This window comes from Lynx rufus, unplaced genomic scaffold (genome assembly GCF_022079265.1).
Source record: "Lynx rufus isolate CCGP_SWC_20201006 ecotype Redwood Valley unplaced genomic scaffold, mLynRuf1.p SCAF_7, whole genome shotgun sequence".
In the NCBI taxonomy this organism is placed as follows: domain Eukaryota; kingdom Metazoa; phylum Chordata; class Mammalia; order Carnivora; family Felidae; genus Lynx; species Lynx rufus.
In genome coordinates, this window is record NW_025814889.1 from 72,281,643 (window position 1) to 72,305,794 (window position 24,152).

Consider the following 24,152-nt stretch of genomic DNA (forward strand, 5'->3'; position numbering starts at 1 on the left):
CTGGCAGCACCTTTTAAGAAAGATGGGGAGAAATGAAAGAAGGCTCCAAGATGCCTTATTAAGGCATCTTTAACCTTTGGTTAAAGGGTAAAAAAACACCTCCAGGAAAGAATAACAGGGAGCTAAATAATTTTTTTTAATGGTTTTAAATGACCTTTTTCAAGTGCCTGGTACATGGGAACCATGAATAAAGAAATCTAAACTTCTGACCTGAAAACAATATACAACTGGAATACAGTGGACCCAAAAATGAGACTCCAAAGAATAGCAACCAGCAGCCCTGAGTAGTAAGATCTAAGAAATATCACTCACCTAATGAGGTGTGATTATCACACACCCTGGAAGGAATTCATTTATGTGATCCACATGCAAATTTACCTTCAGTCACAAGGGAAAGCAAGTTAAATAAATTCATCCTTTATCTTCCTGCTCATCAGAAAACAACAGAAGTCCACATTCTTTTCCTCAAGTATTTCAGACACAGAAAAACAAAGGTCTTAATGTTCTGGTACAGCTCATGAGAAGATAAATCAAGTGCAGTGTCTACTTCTTTGATGCTGTGCTTTTAATTCTGTGCAGATAATATTTATTGCATCTCTAGCAAGTGCCACACAGTGTACTGGGACCACAAAGATGAAAAAGGATGGTTTCCTTCCCCAGAAGAATTTCTATTTAGTGTTTCTTAACTTACAGATTTATGTCTGCTGGTCAACGAAATGAAATGCAAATTTTTCCGTTTTCCAAATTCAATTTTCCTCTGTAAAATCTGAGGCATTCCCCAAGAGAGAGATGAAATTTGAAAAAATTCACATTGTGCATCCCTAACCATTGGTTCTCAACCCTGCATACATGTTAGAATTTTCTAGAGTGCTTTCAAAGATACAGATGCCCAGGCCCCATACCAACCGGGTTAAATCACCAGCTAAGAGTGGGCTCCTTAGCACAGCATTGTTTCAAAAGATGCATAGGTCATTATAATACACGGCCAGGATGAGACCACAGAAAAAAACACAAAACAATGTCTGACACAGCAGGCACTCAATAAATGTTAGCCTTTACTCCTGCCATTATTACAGAATTTGAGATCAACAGTAAGACAACATATAAAAAGAAGCCGCATGGTCAAGACTTCCAGTGAAATATAAACAAGTAAAAAGAAAAGATTATTGTCAAGAGGGCTTTGTCAAAGAAGGCTTTAAGCAGCAACATCTTAACCCACACCTTGATTTGGAAGGTATTTGGAATGGCAAAAGAAGAAAAAGAAGGCATTCCAACAAGGAAAGGTGGCTTGAACAAAAGGAAAGGAGGCAAGGTGGGACACGTAGGGCAGGTTAAGGAGACCAGCCTGATAGCTGGCACAAGGCGAAAGGAGTGAACAAACAATGTACTTGGAGGAGCTAAATGTAGCTGATGGAATGAAGGTGTTGCAGAACAGAATATTTCTATTTGATCTGATCGTCAAATGGGGATAATTAAGGTTTTCCTGAGTAGCTGGGTAATATGAGGAAGCAGATAATTAAGGTTTTCCTGAGTAGCCGGGTAGTATGAGGAAGCTATATTTTAGGAAAATTCACCTGGCAGTACCGGATGCGATGTGGTGGAGAAAGGAGAGGCTATATGGAAGGATCCCACTGCAGTAAAGATTTGTTATAAGAACAGGTAATGAGGGCACCAGGGTGGCTCAGTCTGTTAAGCATCTGACTATTCCGGCTCAGGGCATGATCTCACAGTTCGTGAGTTCGAGACCCACACAGTATTCTCTTGGTATTCTCTTTCTCTCCCTCTCTTTCTCTCTCAAAATAAATAAATAAACTTAAAAAAAAAGTTATAAAAAAAAGAAGAGGTAATGATAACCATTTGTGTATACATGGCCACTAGCATCTTCTCTAGCCTTGCATAATGAACAAATGGGTAGGGTATGGCTTCTTCTCAAGGTGCGGGCCTCAGTTCATCGCAATCACCAAATATGATCACTATCTCTGCTGCCTCTCCCTTCAAGTGGTCTCTATTAGCAGCTCTGAAAAACTGAGCTAAATTTAAGGAAACCCATCTCTTTTTATTATACAGTCGATGTCACAGAAGAGAATAGCCTAATAGAATAGTTCTTGTAGCTCTCAAATTCTAAAAGCCTTAATGAAGACTCCTCAAGCTCCCAGCTATTGCACTCTGTGTGACTAATTCTTGCACTGGTCTACTCCACCAGGAGACAACAGACCTGGCAAGAACTGTATCTGATAGGGTTATCCTGATTTCACCCTGTGGCAGATTTTAAATGGCTACAAATTACCTGGGTCTCAGTTTCCCCTTCCTTTGTATTTGGGATGGTCTTGCTGCCTTGTTTGACCAAAGGATACAGAAGAAGTGATATTCTGGAACATTCCAAGGCTAGATCATAAGAAGCCTTACAGCCACTGCCTAGGATTCTTGGAGTGTTTGCTCTTAGAACTCTCCCTTTCATAACCCAAGCATCAAGCTGTCAGAAGCTCAAGACACTTGGAAAGTCTACTTGTAGATTGTTGTAATAGCTCTAGTTAAGCACCCAATCAACAGTCAGCCATGTGAGCAGCCATTTTGGACATCAAGCCCAGTTGATCCTTCAGAAGACCATAGTCCCAGCTGCCATCTAACTGCATGAGTTTCCATGTTGAGAACCACTCAGCTGGGCCCAGTCAATCCACAAGACTGTGAGAGAAAATAATAAATTGCTCCTTTAAGCCTCTAATCTTTGAAATAGCTTCTTATACAGCAATACCCCTTTCACCAATATTTTACTTATGGTGGAATGGTAGAAAGGAGTCTTTCACATCTTTCCCTGTTATCAGTAGGCTTTTGTGGTATGTGTTTGCAAGTCAAATGCTGACTTTAATCTCTGTTCTTATTTTGAAATGAGGACACAGAGGCTCAAGGAGGTTATATGAATTGATTGGAATTATATAGTCAGTAATATAAAAATCTTAGACTTGAATCTAGGCTTTAAAATTACAGAAATGTTGCTAAAACCAGCTCCAAAAACTGTATTTTTAAATTTACCTAATTTGCCATTTTTGCTTTGGAGAAATTGTTGGCAAACTTTTACTATAAAAGGCCAGATAAATACTTCAGGCTTTGCAGGCCATAAATCTGTTGCAACCATTCAACCTGTAATGCAGAAGCACCTGTAGAAAATATGTAAACACACAGGAGTGCCTCTTTTCCTGCTTGAAAGAATGGGACTGTCTTCTGGTTTGAGACCCAATATAACTATAGAATTGGTTAAATACACCTAAACTCAATCCAGCCCTAGGAGAGTCTCTTTAAGAAACATGCCAGCAGTCATGGTTTTTATTCTCTTTCAATGGACAAAAATCTTTCCAAAGAATAACTTACTAACTCCTTCGCATATTTTAAATTTAAAAGTTATTAGAGATTTAACCCTTTAAAGAACAAGCAATTTTGAGTCCTCTCAAGAGGACTGGTAAAAATTATATATTGTATGTTCTATTTCTGACAGCCACTTAGAATTAATAAAATTGAGGTTGTTGTGGCAAAGTGCCTGAACACGTAAAAGAAACGTTAGAAACCTTGTTCATCTTTGGGATACTGATAAACAAGGAGGCAATTAAGTATTCAGTAATATACAGAAAAAGATGTGAATTTTCTTTCTTTCCTTTTCCCAGATGCTTTGGTTCTAAAACAAAAGTCTAAAACTTTAGAGGCTTTTTGATCTTTGACTTCAGAGAGAATTTTAGTGCCTTCAGTTTACTGTTCATATAACTCACAAAAATGTGCCCCTGAAATATTCCCAACTAATAGCAGGTTGACAAAATGAATAATGCTATTAAAAATGAAATCAGTTATGGTAACTTTATATAAAGTGATGAATCACTCTGCATTGCCAAATCAAGTACTGACTGGAGGCTAAAAAGAATAAAAGGGAGAGATTTCATTAAAAGTGGAAACATTACTGAAAGTAAAATAAAATACTTTGGAATAAAATATACAAGGGTCTGGTAAGCGTATTATACATTAAGGCAAAAATCCAATTTCTTAGTAAGAGAGTATAAAATAGAAGCATGATCTAATGAAGTCTTAAATAAGGATTCTAACAAGCATTCCCAGATAAAAATCATGTTGTTTCTTTTTCCAATTTGCCTTTTTATTCCTGACAGACTCCAGGTGTAGTTGAATGAAAACTTATTTAACAGACTTAAAAACTGTGTACCTTCACTGTGAAAAAAAATCACTGTAATTAGGAAAACACCTTATTTGGAGCCTCTGTTAATCCAAGATAAAGTAGACAAACACTGTATTAAGAGCTACAAAGCAAGACCCCTTGAAAGACATAGTAAGATGTATTCTAAAGTTATAAAGAGTAACAACAGAAATAGGGTGGTGGAAAATAGGTTGAGTGTGGTGTAAATGAAATATTTATCCCCCCCCCCACATAAGGACACATTTATTTAAATATGTTAAAGATAAGAACATCTCACTTCTGTAAAAACTTGCATAGCAAAGAATCTCAAAGTATTTTACAAGCACATCTATTACCTGTGCTACTTCCCTTACTTTACAATTGCTACCATTTCTATCATTGTTCAGCAACAAACCTAAGCATAAAATGAGGTCTTATAGCAAAGGAGACTTTTTTCTGGTGGGCACAAGAACAGGAAGAAGGTGGCACACTCCAACAGGGATGTAATAGAGTCTCATGCACAGCTTTGGTTCCAATGTATGAGGCACATTCATGGCAAACAAATGTGGATAAAATCATTGTCAACAATTCTTTTAAATTGCCCACAACATATGGCATCCTTTGGCTTCTGGCATGTAACCCTGAACTCTCTGAATCCTATGTTTATTTATACATAAATGTGTATACAATTGTCTGGGCATTCAAACTACTGTGCTCTTTTCTCTTGCTCATTTATTTATTTTTGAGAGAGAAAGAGAGAGAGAGAAGGCACCCTTGACAGCAAGGGAGTTGGGGAGGAGCAGAGAGAGAGAGAGAGAGAGAGAGAGAATCCCAAGTAGCGGGGCTGGAACCCCTGAATCCCATGAGATCATGACCTGAACCGAAATCAAGAGTCTGACTCTTAACCGCTTAACTGACTGAGCCACCCAAGCGCCCCAAACCATTGTGCCTCTTAAAATAATCCTTAACTCCCTTAAGTCAATAAGAGGTAAGGGGAAAGTTCTACAGTGTTCCTACTTGCCTGCTGGATTTACTCCTATTTTATTATTAAACCTCAACAGCTTCAATACCTGTTAACAGATTGACATTTCTTGTTGCCTAAGTGGAGTAAAGAAGCACATGTTAGGGGTTGGGGTGGGATAAGTACTAAAGTCAGGGGCAAATTCAATGCACATAAATTGCTCCAGCCCAGGTGTTATTCTGTAAGGATGGTAACTGAGTCATTACTAGAAGGGAAGGAACTATTAGTCCTATTCTCTTCACTGCAAGAATTTCTCCTTGAATCTGAAGTTCATTAACTTGAGCTGATTCTCATGAACTATGTAAAGTTATTAAATGTTAATATGTTTATATTAATACGTTAATATAAATCCAAAGGCATGTTAAGAAGATACAAAAAATATGCACATGTAGTAATAACATGGTTCCGTATTATCTACAAATTCCACCAAAGCAGTAGTTGAGGTGACGGCCTGAGGAAGGAACCACCTTTGCCGGATTTTCCATTCTCTGTCCTGATTCTGGGTCAGCATCACCAACATTCAAGATGCTGTGATTTTAATCTACCAAAACAAGTCTAAAGCAAAGTGGTAGCAAAAATAAGTGAGAAACTCTGGCTTAATAAATCAGATCACAAAATCTTTAAGTTGGACTAGATAAAACATAAGTGCAATTAGTTTAAGACAGAGTCATGGATTAACACGTAAATAGTATCTGGAACTGAGAGATGGGCAAGGAAACGAGGATGTACATTAAGTTTTAATGGTAAGAAGCAATCCTAACAAGGGGCCAGAAAAATGCTACGGATCTGGTTCCATTTCTGTACTACACAGTACAACTTACCTGATAAAATTACCTAAAAAATAAAAAAAAAAAAAAAGAACTCACCTATCCAGAAGAAACATGTGCTTTCTAACCCTTAAAAGGAGTAGCTTCAACAATCAATAAATTACATTCAGAAAATTACCTTTATGTCAAATATTTTTAAAATGTTTAAATAACAAATGTTATTAAAAGGCAAGACTCCACGTATTTTGAATAAAACTGGTGACATAACCAAGAGAAATGTAAAATTTTCAGCTTTTTACATTTCAAAGCCCTTTTATATATAAAAACTTAAATATTGTAATCTAGCACAATATTCACCCAATAATGACATTAATGAACTTTTCAGAAAGGATCTCTGATGATTCTAATTTACTTGCAGAACCTCCTGGTTTCCCCTAATAAACTATAACAGATCTAAGGATTCAACCCTGGATCTATCTTCTATCTACTACCTTCTATAGCACTGTGCCCCTCTCCAGCCTTGAGAAATACCCTTTGATTTCTAGAGTTTTTAAACTACATATATATATACATATATATATATGTATATATATCCAACTGTTTTATATATAAACAACCTGACAACATATAGCTATGGAGAGTCTTTTTCCTACTGTAAATATTCAAAGACTTGCCAGTTTCCAGGGATGAAGAACTGACAGCTATCCTCTCATTTATTACCTATAAAATCTGTGTTATTGCTTAAATGTCATCACCTTGCAGATCCACAGCAAGACAAACAGGAAGGGCAATTTCTTTCCTTATGGACTCACATACAAAATCACAATCTGATTTATTGTGATACACGTAATCAGTTATCACTAGCTTCCGATATTCAATGAAAGACTCGCATAAGGAATACGAAGGTTTGGGACAATTTTTTTTTTTCTCCTTCACAAGTCCACAGATGTTTCCACTGTTAACTTCTGACAAAAACAAAATTAGCAAGTGAAGTAATCATTGTAGGAAAAAACTGGCCTCTATGAAAATTAAAGCAGCGAACAGCTATGAAAATGCTTGGAAAGCCATACAGCAGTCCAAACATGGAATACCACAGGGGCAGAGACAGTCATCCGTTTTGTGCAGTGACGATCCCAATGGTCTAGAACAGAGCCTGACACATGGGAGATACTCGGTAAGCACTTCCTGAACAAATGAAATAGATGGCATCATTAAAAATCGGTAACAAAGATAATGAAGCAGAAATGCATGCAGTGGCATAAATCCCCAAGTTAAAGGGCTCTGTATTTCACCAAGGCACCAATAAAAGGAAGTCTGGGGTTTTCTCATTCAACATTTAGTTTGGTACACTCAACAAGACTGGAAAAAAAGTGAGTACTCAACACGCTGAAATGATTAAAAATCCCATTTTGTGATCCACTCCTAAGTAAGGGTCTAAAGGATTAGCAGTGGTTGTTCGCTGACATCTCAGAAAGAAATATAAGGAAATACTGTTATCTTTTCAAAAACAGTAGCTCTTCTATACTCTCTATAGAACATCAATCACTATGTCGTCAGTCAGTTAATTTTCAGGTGATAGTAACCTTGTCAGCACTCATTAAAACTTCATAATTCTACACAGCAGCAATGAATTCCCACAACATTTGGTAGGACAAAAATCTGTCACTTAAATAAAACTAGGGCAACGTTCAGAAAATGACATTCTGTGTCAAATTACAAAGATAAATGAATGTAAATGCTGGTTTTAAGCAGCATATTCGTGGGCACAAATATAGAGTTTTAATTTTCTTAAGATACTTTTGTAGATTCAAAAATTAAACACACCCCTTACAAGACTATTTTTTGAAATAAAAGGTTATTTGTTCAAAGGAAAATCAACCTAGGAGAATCTCAAATCTTCAATGAGGGCTCAATAAAACACCAGGAAAAAATATGTGCTTAAACTGTATTAGAATACTTCAAAGGGAAATATAAATTCTCATATTCTCTTAACTATTCCAAAAAAAAATTTTTTTTGTATTCTGACACTTTAATAAGTGTACAAGAGTTAATACATCCTTGAACATTTTTTGTAGTTAGGAGACCCTTTACCCAATAATTGCAATATTTTGAATGAAACAGATATACAAACCTCTTGTTCAGTTATTAAAATATCTGCCTTTGATTTGCATTTGGTTTATTTGAATTTAACCTGTAAAATCTACAAAGGGGAAAACTAAGTAACTTTCTCTGGTTGAGCAGCCAATCAGGATCAGGGGCAATTTAAGAATCCTTAAAAATAACTTCTATGAACACAATGCCAAACCACTAAAAGTTATGCAAATCACCATTTTTTGTTTGAAAATGTTATTTTTTTGTGACACAACATTATTTACTAACTCTTGTCTAGGTGAACCGGCTTTATACGTTTCTAATTTTCCAAACACTTCAAAAATAAGAGAGTGGCCCAAATTACCAAGGAACATAAACTCTGCCTTTAACAGTATTTTTTCCTTTCCCTAGATGCAAAAGGCTTCCCAGGTTCCTTAGGTTTTACACTGTGTGAATGAGACCGCTCATATAATTATATTTGTTCCATTCTGTTAATAACCATTTCAAGCTGAAAGACCAGGACAGGTTCTAAACATGTTAAGTTCTATACAGCCATTAGCAATAAATTTGATCTGGCAGTTTGCTGGGACAATGGAATCTGCTGAAAAAGCGTCTATTAGTCATTCTGGACAAACCCATCGGGATTAAAAGAATGAGTTAAGATCGCCTAAGGACGCAGCCAAAAAAAATTAATAATAATCCAACTAGATCTCAGCTTCTGAGTTTCCAAAAGGCTTCCCCTTTTTTTCACCGCGCATTTCGGCTGCCCCTCCATACGCTTTAGCTAAAGTGTGATTAACCCGTCCACATCCTCTGCCCAATCACACCACTTAGGTTTTATGCGAAAATTAAACCAAAATTGTCTTTCTTTTGATAATTTCCCATTTATTGGTGAACTTCCTATTCCAGGTGCCAATTCAGCTGTTTCAGCTCAGCACGAAGAAAAAGTCGTCTTTGATTTCCTTGCGCCTCCGTGATCTCAAATACTAAGAGCGGAGAAAGCCAAAAGTTTGCGCAACTCTTCTTCCAAAAATCTTTGCGAGCGCTCTTGAACGGCCCCGGCCTTCGCTGCAGACGCAGAAGCAAAGCCCCCGAAGCGGGCCGCGGGAACTGCCCAGGGAGCTGGTGTCCCGCGGCCTCCAGGGCTGGAGGCGGCGAGCAGAAACGCTGAACTTGGGAACAAGACGGGTGAAACTGGTCCAGCGAACCCAGAGATCTCGGGACTAGGGCTGCTCTTTCCCGCTAACCCAATGTGGGGCATTCAGGGTTTCTCCGGAAAGGCCTGAAAATCAAGGCAGCCCTACCACTTGTTGAAAGGAAACAGAGAGGAAGCTGGTAGTATGGGATAGGGGTGGAGGGGGTGTCACAGTTAGTGGTTGTACCCTATTTACCCGCGAAGTGGCATCCCCACTAAAGCTCGAGACGCTCGAAGAAGGTCCCAGGCCGGAGCGGATCCGGGCGCGCTGGGGCCAGGGCTCCCTTGGCGCAGCGCGCACCCCCGGGAGCTCGGATCCCGGACCCGCCGGGCCGGAGGCGCCGGGCGCGGCTGGGGAGGAAAAGAGCTGGCTCACCTGGGGCTGACGGCTGGAAGGTAGAGTCTCGATCCCCCGGAGCCCGGCCCGGCAGCCTGGCGCCGTCGGCCGAGGGGCTGAGCACTTGGAAAGCCCAACGCGTGCCGTACGGCGCTCCGCCGGGGCTGACCGGTTCGGCCGCGGGGCACAGCTTGAGGGGAACGGGGCTGGCCGGCAGGGGCCGGACCTGCGCGCCGGCTGCCGTGGCGGCGGCGGCGGCCACTAGAGCGGACGCCGGGCCGTGGTGCGGGGGTGGCTGCAGCGCGTGCGGCGGGGCGCCCCCAGCCCGCAGCAAGTTCTCGATCAGGAAACTCTTGCCCAAGTTGCCAAAGCCCGGAGCCGCGGGGAAGTTGAGGAGCGCGGAGGACGCCACCACGTCCCAGTACGCGCCGGCGTGGGCCGCCACGGCGCTGGGGAGCATAGTGCGGCGCCCGCGGGCCGCCTGCGCGCCCGCCTCCAGCTCCGCGCGCCGCACCGGGCTCGCGCCGCTCCCTCCCGCCGCTGCCTCCCGCCGCAGCCTCCCGTGGAACCGGAGCGCGCTGAGCCCGGGAAGGAGGAGAGGGCACCGAGGACGCCAGCAGGCTTGGAGCAATATTATTTTTTGGGGTTGGGCGTTTTCTTAAAGGATGGGAGGAGTGAATGTGGGAGGGGGAAGCTGTGCGTGTCTCTGGCCCGCGGCGCAAGCTCTGGGGGCGCCGGGGGAGTCCCTCCCGCTCCCTATGCAGATCCGGATGGTCTCTCTCTCTCTCTCTCTCTCTCTCTCTCTCTCTCTCTCTCTCTCAGAAGGCTGGAAGGTGTGTCCAGCCCATCCATTCATGTCACCCGGCCCACAAAGTGACAGACGCGGCCAACAATAAGGGCGGCCCCAGAGTCTGAGCTTTGGCAAAGGGAGGGGACGCGTAGCGGGAAGGTGGGCGTGGAGGCGACGTGAACCGGCCGCGCTCATCCCCTCCCGGCGGCCGGAGCCCTAGCTCTGGAGCCCACGCAGCCCCGCGGAGCGCCAGGGCGCTCGACCGTGGGCGAGGAGTGCCCCGGGGGCGGGCGGCACTCTCTTCTGGAGACCGTTCGGCAGACCACCTGTTGGGCAACCCCCGGCTCTCCAGTGTTGATGTCACTTTCAGGAACCGACGGGCATCCTGGGGAAGCTAACAGGCACTAGAGGCTTGAAGGACTGTAGTCATCAAATAGAGTCGCGAGTGTTACTGGGACTGTTGTGGTCCCGCAGATAGATGCGAAGTTTTAAAGAGTGGGTTGCATATGAGATGCGTTCCCCTTTCTTAAGGCAAAGAAAGTGAGTTTTTCTTGGAGACCTTTTAAGAAATTTCAGAGGTTCTAGTAGCTCGTTTCCAATCGCTTTTCTAAGATCATTTAGGAATCACTCCAGAAGAAATGTTCCGATAAATTTTGATCTAGAGAAAGGGATCTTAGTTGGAGGTGGTTAAATATTTGGGTCCAAAACCCGGCAAGAAAAGCCACCACCAACTTTTCCTAACCAAACATGGTTGGGTCCTCCTCCACAGAGCCCAGGATGAGAACACTGGATTATTTAGGATTACAGTTGCTCTTTTATCCCCCCTAGAAATCTGGGTAGTTTCCAGTTTATTAACAGCCTGCTAGAGACTGGGCAGAAGAAAAAAGGGTGTGTGTGTGTGTGTGTGTGTGTGTAGTTAAAAGTTCCTTTAACCACAAGGCAATTTAAAGCTCCTCATTTTAGAAATTGTATCAATGGAATTTTAAAACGGTGACTTCTCTGTCGATTAACAATTCCCATTGCTACACTCCTGTGCAAATTCAGGTGAATTTATTTAAAATAAGATTTTTAAAAGATTGTGAAAGGTTTGGAGTTACATGTATAGTTTTCCTCTGTATCCTAACAATAATAATATGGTTCCTAGTTTCAATTTACTTAAAAGCTAGACAGAGTTGCCAGGCTAGTAAGATAAATTTCCTTTTAAAAATTCACCTGGTTGATTTGTGTTTCATTTACTCTAAGGATGTCCAAAGCTTTCTAGAAATCCACCCTCCCTACCTGCTGCCAAACGGAAGGAAAGTTATTTGCAAGGTTGGTGTATGTTACTAATATTTGTTCACTTACTGATTTAGTCAACAAACTTTTCCTGAACATTTCATATTTATGGAGCACTTTTGGTGGTCCTGGGAATATATAGAGAAAAGTCTGGTCCTTGCTTTGTAGGGGTTCACAGCTTAGTGAGGGAGAAAAACAAGTAATATCTGAGAAAGGGATTGTAATTCAGAAGGAAAAGTGAGAGAAAATCTCCAGAGTAAGATTCCTGTAAACTGAGTCTTAAAAGTTAGGGATGGGCTCTGAAGTAGTAACCTTTGAGATTAGCAAGGAAAAGAGAAATCACATCATCCCTGCCAGTCCTAAATCATAGCCACCATTTATTCAGTGTTTACATTTGGCCAATTATACACTAAACAGTTTGTCCATATTAACTTGTAAACTTCATAATAATTCTATAAGCTTGGTACTGTTTTTATCCCAGTATTACTGACGGGGCACAGAAAATTTAAGTAACTTTCCTAAAACAACACCACCACCAGAGTGATAAGGTTAAGATACTATCTAAGCCAGATGATTCCAAAGCCTTAGAACCTTTAAAATTTTTTTTTTTTACATTTATTTATTTTTGAGAAACAGAGTGAGACAAAGCGTGAGCGGGGGAGGGGCAGAGAGAGAAGGAGACAAAGAATCTGAAGCAGGCTCCAGGCTTTGAGCAAGCAGTCAGCACAGAGCCTGATGCGGGCTCGAACCCACAAACTGCGAGATCATGCCCTGAGCCGAAGCTGGACGCTCAACCAACTGAGCCACCCAGGCACCCCAAAGCCTTAGAACCTTTAAATTCAACTCCAGACTCTTCACAGACCTATTTGCCATGCTAAATGGTGTCACCTGGCCATGCAAAGGAGGCTAAGAAATCAGTATCCTGTTCTATGACAATGCAGACTCGAGTCAAGAGGAACTGTTGGTTCACCCAACTTGCCATAGATAGGAAACAACTGGAGAAATCCAGACACAAAATGATGTGGAATTTATAGAATTAATGGCAAGAAAACAAAATGGAGAGGATAAATATTACAAAGGTTCAATCTATAGGAACGGATGATGCAGTTCTCAACTGGAGGTGATCCCTTCCTACTCAAGAGACATTTGGCAATGTCTGGGCATACTGTTGGCTGCCGTGACTTGATGAGAGGATGGGGCAGTTAGACACTGGCACCTACTAGCAGGAAGCCAGGGATGCTGCTAAACATCCTACAATTCACAGGACAACAACAAAGGATTGCCCAGCCTGAAATGTCAATAGTGTGGTGGTTGAGAAACCTTGGTTATAGAGGAAAAGGGGAGAATGTAGGATCACTTCTAGTTTTCTGGTTTAATGACTGCGTAGACCTACTTCATCAGGATGGGGACTTATAAGATGAAGAGCAGGTTTTACATGGACGTGTGAACAGAATGATGGAGATAGATGTTCTGGTTGTTTGTGAGAACATCCAGGGGGAATGGTATAGTGAGAAGAAAAATAAGCCAAGAGACAAAGGCTGGGGAATATCAATGTTAAGAGGATGGATAAAAGAAAGAAGAGTCTTGAAGGAGACTGAAAATGAGCAGTGAAGATTTGAAAACTGAAACCAGAAGAGAGAATGGAGCCTTGGAAGTCAAGGGAGAGAAAGTTTCAAAAAGGAGGAATGACAGATGTTGGTTAAGAATAACTGCTGGTTTTGCCCAGCAGTTTCTTTTTCCAACTGGACAGACAGCTCCAGTGCATTTCCCAGTCTGCCTTTCAGACCATGTATGGTCAGAGTAAGAGGAGAAGCGATATAGTTCTCCTCCCATTCTGTCCCCTAAGGATTCACACAGTCCTCCACTCTTTGTTCTTCAGCTCCCAGATGCAGAGGTCCAGGGGATGAAGACGTCCCTAGGGCATGATGGAACCACAAGATGAAAGCAGCCTATGTCCCTGAATCACCACAGAGAAGGCACACAAAGATGAATATTTACATAAGCAGATCATGACATAAGCAAAAATAAACACTTATTGGGTAATGCCATTAAGATTTAGGAGTTGGTCTCCACAGCCTATCCCACCTACCTTAATTAATATACTAACTCTGTAAATGCCTCAGATTGAAAAAATAGTAATTTGATTCTTAGTGACTTGGGCAAAAGCCTTTTCAAGGGAAGCGAAAGAAGTAGACATCAGTTTGTGCATGATTGAAGATGCATATAGAAGGTAAGAAAGTAGAGAGAGACAAGTTGAAGAAACAGGGAGAAAGCTTAAGGGAGTTAATAGGGTAAAAAAAAAAAGACATGAAAATATTATAAGGTAAGAGAAATGAGGCTGGAGATAAAAGTGTGTTAGATGGAGCAAAGAGAGGTGGTAAGCCCAGCACAAGCTGTGTGGGCTCTTTACTTCTTGGTAAAGAAGTGTTCCAGGCCTAAAACCAAGTGAGCAGAATTCCTCATTCTTATGCAGAATGGAGCCCAAGGCTTAATTCTCACCCAGCCCTGTGTTCAGTCACTGATTTAGAGAACTCCTTGCCTAAATCCAACTATGATCTTAGCAGCATCCTGGGACTGGAACGCTGTCACATTTCCTGAAGTGAATCTTTCACACTGGATGTGAACTTGAAAGGGCTGAGAGATGGACATCATTGAGCTTATAAACATATTATAGGACTGTTTCTGTATGGGCTTACACATAAATGTTTAAATGTGTCGTAGAATTCATTCTGACATTTGCCTTCATACTTGGTCATGGGGCTATGGGGATGGCTCTAAACCTCTTAATCTGCTTAATTAGCTATTTGAAGCTCCTGATAACTTATGAAAAAGAACTTAATCGTTGAGAAAGCCTAATAGGCTCAGGCCATTTTGCTGCAGTGTTTCATTCCTTGAAGAAGCACTTTGGTCTGTGCTGAGATCTAGTCCAACAACAACAACAACAAAAAAGCATCAACACAAAATCACATGCCTTCAGCGTCAGAGGGATGAGACTTATGGGCTAGCGAGGTGTAAAGTAACAGAGTGTGAGTTAGCTATTAAAGAGGGGGCGGGGTGGAGTCCGAGGCTGCTAAGCAAAGCATGTACGTAGAACTATTTGTATGGGTAGACCTGTTTGTCACTGGTCTGAAGAAGAAGGCTGGGGCCAGACTGTGTCTTATAGGTAGCGCACAGGATTTTGGATTTTGCCCTTGAATCAATGACATGTGTGCACAAGAAAAAAAAAAATGTAACTATATGTGGTGATGGATGTCAACTTAAACTTATTGTGGTAATCATTTTACTGTATATATCAAATCATTATGCTATACACCTAAAACTAATACAATTCTATATGTCAATTATACCTCAATTTTAAATTGAGATATAATTTAAATTAAAATGCAATTTAAAATGCAAATGTGATCTCATATTTGCATTTCAAAGGACCACTACTGTGGTATGGAGGCTGTGCCAGGATCTGGAGAAGGGGCTGACTAGAGACGTACAAGTAATTCAGAAAAGAGATCCTGGGACTTTGGGCTGGGTTTGTGGCATGACCGTGGAGAGAAGCAGGAGAATATAGAGCCGTCTAGAAGATAACTGTAAGTTTAGAGTGTGAGGAAGTCTTGTCTCCATCAGAACCAGCGTGCTTGGTTTTATCAGACTGTGGGAAATATATAGCCCATTGTGTTTCCTGATATGTTTTGAATGCCAAGAAGTTGAGCTAATTTTAGAATTTAATTGCAGTAACTCTCTTAGCCTGTATTTCTGTTATCTCCACCTTCAGTTCACTTTAGATCTTTTGTGTTTATTTTGATGGCCCTGTTATATGTGAATCCATTTAGTGCAACTCCTCCAACCCTATAAATAATAAGCAAATACAACAAGCAGGTAAATATTTTTTCTTTTAAACACACATGCTTATTCTAAGAAGTAGAATTCTGTAGTGGAATCTAAAGAAGCTTCCCTAATTCCTCTATGATCAGTTGAATTCTCCCTTGGGGCAGGAGAGTCTCTGTGCTTGGTGGAGAGAGAAACTTGTAGCCCAGGTAATATGCACTCTGGATTGCTGACCTCACTGGCACCTCTGAGCACCTACTCCAACAATCAGACATTTTTGAAGAGAAGATGTAATTGTGAGGAATTAGTTCTGTTCTCAACTGAAAGGAGGAGATTCAAGAATATCCTTGTAGCCTTCTTAGTAACCACTGGAAATCTGGCTGGTGCAGGGTTACTCAGGGAGAAATAAATTATTTCCCAAGAACCGCTAACTATGTAGAATCGCTCCACTGCTCAACACCCGCTCACGACTCAGAACCTGAGGCAGATTACATCTTAATCCTTAAATTAGAGGAAAAAATATTTTTTAAAACGCACAGGAATATGTTAAGAGGTACATTCAACCAATTCAACAATAATTACTCAATTAAATTCTATACAGTAATGTACTTTCTTAAGTATTCTCCCATTCCCTCTGCCCCGCCCCATCCCCAAATACTCTTGGGTCTTCAAAATAAATTCTAAAACTCTGGCTTACCTCTGAAAGACATTTATAAATATGTTTCAGTTTTGATCTGGCAGGACTCATGCTCTCATTGTCCTCCTTTTCCTGCACATGTCTTTTCTGGCTGGCTCTGTGGGCTTTTTGTGTATTATTTTGCCATGCCTCAGGCATTGTTCATCTCCGTGCCCTGCATGCTACCTTCAAGCTCTATTTTACTGACTCTCTTCTGTAACTGGGAGACTTCCCAGTTTCTTTCCAGGCTATTCAACTTCTTTGGCATTCCTTGCTCGTTGATCATTTCTAACCACTTTTCCACTTGTACTGCTTGGCCCAAAGTGGAATGGGAGACTACTGAATGATTTTGAGGAAATTACTCTGGATGTTGCTGAGCGGTAGTCTTTTCGACTGTCCCTCATTGTCTCAGTGTCCCCACAGCCACAGGTGCCCCTCATTCATATTGAAATCCTACAGTTTTCTGGTTTGCCCTCAATCACTGCTTTGGACAAAAGGGAGGACACACATCCACATCGCACTGTGAATTTTGTCCTGTTCCCCAATGTTTACAACCAAAATAGTCCCTTCACACGAACATTAAGTGTTTTTTTTGCATTTACTGCCAAAAGTATGAAGTACACACAGAGAAGTTAATCCCTTATGAAACTGCTCTAAGGCTATGAACCCAGACTCTCTGAACCAAATTTAGACGTGTCAGCCTCCTTGCTTTAAAGTGTCATTTCTCTGGCGAGGATTTGTCTCATGTAAAATGTAATAAGCATTTTAGGCAAATAAAATTAATCCCCAGAGGTTTTTTTTTTTTTCTTTCCTAGCCCCCCTGTTCTCTATTGAGTTTCCCAGCTTTGATTTATCTGGAAAGTAGAGTAATATTACAAAGCTTCTGAAGTAAGCATTGCTTGACAGCCGACCATTTAAATTGCGTGGTGTAACTCTCAAGTGACCCTCCTTATGTCACTCAAATATTCTCTCTTGTTTTCAGGCTCATGCATATATTTCACTCTCCCCATCATTTCATCTACACATCTTCCCCAGCCCCAATCCAACACCTCTGGTCCAACTACACTTCTTTCTTTTAACCTAAGCACAACCAACCTCAGGAGCTTCCTGAGTGAAATCTGAAACTGGCCCCCAGAACAAGAAGGGCAAGGAGAGACCTAAGAAAGAGATCACTCCATATAGGGCAGTGGCAGATTGGATAAGCCAAGGCATACCATACGAGATTTCTCTCAGGTGGCCACAAGACCAGTAGATCTCTGCATCCATCCACCAAATTTTAAAAGTTTATATAGAGTCTTTAACTGGGTTCAGTCATGTTATACTATCCAGATATTCTCAATACATTGATCTCTGAAGGCCATGTCCTTGAAAACACCTTCCACAATGGGAACAGTGGGGAGAGTATATACTCCAAGCACAGGGGGTGGGGGTGGGTGGGGGTGAGGAGCCTCTGATTGCCCATGCCCAGTGTTTAGTTCTATGGTCAACTGGCAATCATGCACATTCAGTTACCTCCTCCAGAACACCAACTCATGACTGGCTCTTATAGTCTTACATACCTTCCTCTTCCATGGTGTGTCTTGAGCAGTCAGCTGGTTTCACTAACATGGAAGTGAGTTGTCTGGTGGCTATCTGGCTGCACTGGATAGCCATTGTAGCTCTCTGCGGTAACTGTAGGCCAATATCACAACATCAGTAGAGACACATGCAAGAGAAAACACGGATCATGATAAGGATTCCCAAATTAAGTAACATTTTTTTTCCACCAAGAGTCCCATGATCCAAACCATTGATTGCTAAGTCCCTTAGGCTATGGGTTGGATCACTCAAGGAGTTCACTTGTATCCTCATATGATTTAATAAAGATGACATTAGTATACTCATCAGGAATGGACACACAGCACTTTGTTTGGATAATGGCATAGGTGCCTATTACAAGGCATTAGTAATGTCCAAGGCCATTCTATTTTGGAAGACAGTTTTTCTCATTAAAAACATTTCAGTGTTCAGTTAAGGACAGGCTTTGTTAGCCATCATTTAAGGTTTGCTGGGTGAATTTGATAAGGGCTTCTATACGTGCTATAATTATTCCTGGCCAATGGAGGAAACAAAGATGGTGGCCAAATGATTGTACTGGTGGAAAACAGGAATTCATGGACTGGTGGACTTTCAAGTTATAAGGGTGTTCACATCATCTTTAGTTGCGGTAGCATCATTGCTAGGGTAAGATAGTGGTTGATTTCTTGACACTTTAGGTATGTTATACTTTTGGGGTGAATTTGCCCCTGACTAGCTGACTTTTAGCTGCAGGTTGCTGATAATATTTGGTTGACTTGCAAAAGTGCATTCACTAAGAGGAGTTATTGTTTTTCTATTGAATAGGGTTAAAACTGATTCAGGTGGCTACTTGTTCCCATGGTTATAGAACAGTCACTTTAGATAAAGCTGTGGAAACTTTAAATTCTCAATTCTCCCTTTTTCTCATTCATCCAGAGCTCTAGAAGAGACAATCAAAGATTTTCTAGATCTTACCACAGTTGTTGATTCTATTTAAAGCTATGGTTTATAGAGATAGGATTTTTAGATGGAGCATTAGTGTGATATTATCCTGTGTTTGTCTGGAATCATTTTAGTCATCTGTCAAGACGATGATTATGCAGAAATATTTAAGACTCTGGACAACAGACATCAGATATCTATGAGACAAGTAAATATAAATAGAAGTATTTAAGAAGGTCAGAAGATTCTTTAGAACTAGGTCTGATTGAGTAAACAATTCCCAAAAATTTCCTATGACCATCTTAAATAGCTAGGTGGCCTTTTTTTTTTTTAATTTCAGTGTAGTTAATATATAGTGTTATATTATTTACAGGTATATAATATAGTGATTCAACAATTCTATGCATTACTCAATGCTCATCATGATAAGTATACTCTTAATATCCATTCTCCCGCTCACCTTCCCTCTGGTAACCATCAGTTTGTTCTTTATAGTTAAGTCTGTTTTTTGGATTTTCTCTCTCTTTTTTCTGCTTTTTTTGTTTTGTCTCTTAAATCATATGGTATTTGTCTTTCTCTAACTGACTTATTTCACTTAGTATTATATTCTCTAGATCCATCCATGTTGTTGGAAATGGCAAGATTTCATTCTTTTTTTATGGCTGAGTAATATTCCAGTGTGTGTGTGTGTGTGTGTGTGTGTGTGTGTGTGTGTGTGTGTGTGAGAGAGAGAGAGAGAGAGAGGGAGGGAGACAAAGAGAGAGAGAATATGTGTGTGTATACTACATCTTCTTTATCCACTCATCTATTGATGGAAATTTGGGCTGCTTCCATATTTTGGCTGTTGTAAATAATGCTGCAATAAACACAGGGATGCATGTACCCTTTGAATTAATGTTTTTGTATTTTTTGGGTAAAAACCCAGTAGTGTGATTCATGGATCATAAGTTAGTTCTATTTTTAACTTTTTGAGGAACCTCCATACTGTTTTCCACAATGGCTGCACCAGTTCACATTCTCGACAGTGCAAGGGGATTCCTTTTTCTCCACCTCCTTGCCATAACCTGTCATTTCTGTTGTTGATTTTAGCCATTTTGATGAGTCATCATATTCCTGACGACGTGTGATGTTGAGCATCTTTTCATGTGTCTGTTGGCCACCCTTAAGTCTTCTATGAAAAAATGCCTAATGATGTTTTCTGCCTATTTTTAAATTGGATTTTTTTTTTTGGTGTGGAGTTATTGAAGTTCTTTCTCTGTTTTATTGGATATATCATTTGCAAATATCTTCTCCCATTCAGTAGGTTGTCTTTTAATTTTGTTGACTATTTCCTTTTCTGTGCAGAAGCTTTTTATTTTGATGTGGTCCTAATAGTTTATTTTGTTTTTGTTTCCCTTACCTCAGGGTCCAATCTAGAAAAAAGTTGCTATGGATGATGTCAAAAAAAGGTATTGCCTGTGTTGTTTTCTAGGAATTTTGTGGCTTCAGGTCTCACATTTGGATCTTTAATACATTTTGAATTTGTTTTTGTGTATGGTTTAAGAAAGTGGTGCAGTTTCTTTCTTTTGTGTGTTGTCCAGTTTTCCCAACATCAGTTGTTGAAGAAACAGTCCTTTTCCCATTGAATATTTTTTCCTGCTTTGTTTAAGATTAATTGACCATATAGTGTGGGTTTATTTCTGGGGTTTCTGTTTTGTTCCATTGATCCATGTGTCATTTTTATGCCAGTACCATACTGTCTTGATGACTATAGCTTTGTAATATAACTTGTGGTGCCTCCAGCTTTGTTTTCCTTTTTCTTTTTTTTAAAGTTTGTTTGTTTGTTTGTTTGTTTATTATGAGAGAGACAGAGAGAGAGAGAGGGGGCGAGCATAGGTCAGAGAGAAATGGAGAGAGAGAGAGAGAGAGAGAGAGAGAGAGAGAGAGAGAGAGAGAGAGAATCCCAAGCAGGCTCCACACCACCAATGCAGAGCCCGACGTGGGGCTTGAATTCACGAACGATGAGATCATGACCTGAGCCAAAATCAAGAGTCAGATGCTTAATTGACTGAGCCACTCAGGCGCCCCTGTTTTTCTTTTTCAAGATTGCTTTTGCTATTTGAGGTCTTTGTCATTCCATACAAATTTTAGGATAGCTTGTTCTAGTTCTATGAAAAATGCCATTGGTATTTTGATAGGGATTGCATTAAATGCGAGATGGATTTGGGTAGTATAGACATTTTGACAATATTTGTTCTTCCAATCCATAAGCATGAAATATCTTTCCATTTCTTTGTGTCAGCTTCAGTTTCTTTCATCAGTGTTTTATAATTTTCAGAGTACAGGTCTTTCACCCCTTTGATTAGTTTTATACCTAGATGTCCTATTTTTGATGCAGTTGTACATGGGATTATTTTCTTAATCTCTCCTTCTGCTCCTTCATTTTTGATGTATATAAATGCATTTCTGTACTTTGATTTTGTATTCTGTAACTTTACTGAGTTAATTTATGGGTTCTAGTAGTTTTTTGGTAGAGTCTTCTGAGTTTTCTACATAGAGTAACATGTCATCTGCAAATAGTGAACATTTTACTTCTTCTTTACTGATTTGGATGTCTTTTATTCTTTTTGCTGTCTGATTGCGGTGGCTAGGACTTCCAGTACCATGTTAAACAAAAGTGGTAAGATTTGACATCCTTGTCCTGTTCCTGACCTTAGAGGAAAAGCTCTCAGCTTTTCCCATTAAGGATGATGTTAGCTGTGGGTTTTTCATATATGGCCTTTATTATGTTGAGGTATGTTCCCTCCAAACATACTTTGTTGAGAGTTTTTATCACGAATGGATGTTGTCAAATGCTTTTTCTACATATACTGAAATGATCATGTGGTTCTTATCTTTTACATTACATATGTGCCATATCATGTTGATTGATTTGTGAATATTGAAACATCATTGTATCCTAAGAATAAATCCCATTTGACCATAATGAATGATCTTTTTAATGTATTGTCGTTGTGGTTTGCTGATATTTCCTTGAGGGTTTCTGCATCTATGTTCAACAGAGATGTTGGCCTATAGTTCTCTTTTTCTTTTTGTAGTATCTTTACCTGGTTTTGGTATCAGGGTAATGCTGGCCTCATAGAATGAATTTGGAAGTTTTCCTTCCTCTTCTATTTTTTAGAATAGTTTGAGAAGAAGAGGTATTAACTCTTTTTTAAATGTCTGATAGAATTCACCTGTTAAGCCATCTGGTTCTGGGCTTTTTGTTTGTTGGGAGTTTTTTGATTATTGACTCAGTTTCCTTGCTGGTAATTGGTCTGCTCAAATTTCCTATTTCTTTCTACTTCATTGTTGGGAGGTTCTGTGTTTCTATGAATTTGTCCATTTTTTCTAGGTTGACCAATTTGCTGGCATATAATTTTTCATAATCTCTCATAATCCTTTGTATTTTTGTGGTGTTGGTTATTATTTCTCCTTTCACACTGTGATTTTGTTTATTTGAGTTCTCTCTCTCTCTCTAAATATTTATCAATTTTGTTGATCTTTTCAAAGAACTAGCTCCTGGTTTCATTGAGGTTCTATATCATTTATTTCTGTTCTCATCCATATTATTTCCTTCCATCTACTGGTTTTGGATTTTGTTTGTTGTTCTTTTTCTAGGTCCTGTAGGTGTAAGGTTAGGTTGTTTATTGGAGATTTTTCTTGCTTCTTGAGGTAGGCCTGTATTTCTATAAACTTCCCTCTTAGGACCACTTTTGCTGCATTCCAAAGATCTTAGACCATTGTGTTTTCATTTTCATTTGTCTCCATGTATTTTTTTTATTTCCTCTTTGATTTCTTGGTAGACTCATACATTATTTAATAGTATGCTATGTCACCTTCCTGTATTTGTTCTGTTTCCACATTTTTTTCTTGCTGTTGATTGATAGTTTTACAGCTTTGTGTTGAGAAAAGATGCATGGTGTGACTTCAATCTTTTTAATTTGTTAAGATTTGTTTTAGGGCCTAATATGTGATCTGTTTTGGAGAATATTCCATGTGTACTTGAAAAGAATGTGTATTCTGCTGTTTTAGGATAGAATGATCTGAATATATCTGTTAAGTCCATCTGTTCCAATATGCCATTGAGGTCATCATTTCCTTATAGATTTTCTGTTTGGATGATCTGTTCATTGATGTAGGTGGGGTGTTAAAGTTCCCTACTACTAATGTGCTACTATCAGTTCCTTTATGTTGGTTATTAACTGTTTTATGTATTTGGGCGATTCTGTTTTAGGTGCATACATATTTAGAGTTGTTATATCTTCATGTTGTTTGTCCCCCTTTGTGATTATATAATGTGCTTGTTTGTCTCTTGTTACAGTCTTTGTTATAAAGTCTACTTTGTCAGATATAAGTATTGCCAACCCACTTTATTTTCATAGCCATTTGCATGGTAGATGTTTCTCCATCCCCTCACTTTCAATCTGCAGGTGTCATAGGTCTGAAATGAGTCTCTTGTATGCGGCATATAGATGGGTCTTGTTTTTTATCCATTCTGTCACCCTGTGTCATTTGATTGGAGTGTTTAGTCCATTTGCAGTCAAAGTAATTACTGATGGATATGTATCTTTTGCCATTCTATGCCATCTTATTGCCATTCTATTACTTGTTTTATGGTTATTGTTGTAATTCTTCTCTATTCATTTCTTTCCTTGTTTTCTTGTCTCACCATAAGCTGCCTTTTTTAGTGATATACTTGGATTCCTTTCTCTTTTTTTTTTGCATATCTTTTACTAGTTTTTGATTTGTGGTTACCATTAGGTTTGTATATAATGTCTTCTGCATATAGCAGTCCATATTAAGTTGTTGGTCATGTAAGTTTGAACACATTGTTTACTCCTCCCCTCTCGCGCCACCCCCCCCCCACATTTTAGATAGATGGTGGGAGTCCCTTGGCTGATTTTGCCTTTGTGCTTCCTACATTTCTTGTTCTCACATATGGTCTTTCATTTCCACTCAGAGTCCCCTTTAACATATCTTGTAGGGATGGTTAGTGATTGTGAATTCTTTTAACCTTTGTTTGTCTGGGAAACTCTTTATCTCTTCTATTATGAAAGATAGCCTTGCTGGATAGAGTATTCTTGGATGCAGATTTTTCCCTTTTGGCAATTTGAATATATCATGCCACTCCCTTCTGGCCTACAAAGTTTCTGTAGAAAAATCTGATGATAGCCTATGGAGTTTCCTTTTATGAAACTGTTTTGTTTTTTCTTTATGCTTTTAAAATTCAATCTGTATCAGTACTTTCCATCAGTTAATTACTATGTGTCTTGGTATAGACCTCCTTGGGTTGATTTTGTTGGGGGCTCTGTGGCTCCTGGATCTGAATTTCTGTTTCCTTCCCCAGATTTGGAGAGTTTTCAGCTATTATTTTTTCCAATAGATTTTCTGCCTCCTTTGCTATCCCTTCTCCTTCTAGGATCCCTGTAATGCAAATGTTAGTATACTTGATGAGTTGCTGAGTTCCCTAAGTCTACCCTCATTTTG

At 39.8% G+C, this 24,152-nt stretch overlaps 1 protein-coding gene across 1 annotated transcript in view; it reads right to left on the reverse strand.

The window, feature by feature from the left end:
* DBX2 (developing brain homeobox 2) overlaps positions 1-10,042 on the reverse strand; it is a 33,089-nt gene extending 23,047 nt beyond the window's left edge. The window contains exon 1 of the mRNA XM_047065247.1: positions 9,622-10,042. Within this exon, the coding sequence (XP_046921203.1) occupies positions 9,622-10,042 (421 nt within the window). The remainder of the gene's footprint in view (positions 1-9,621) is intronic.
* Between the last annotated feature and the right edge of the window lie 14,110 nt (positions 10,043-24,152).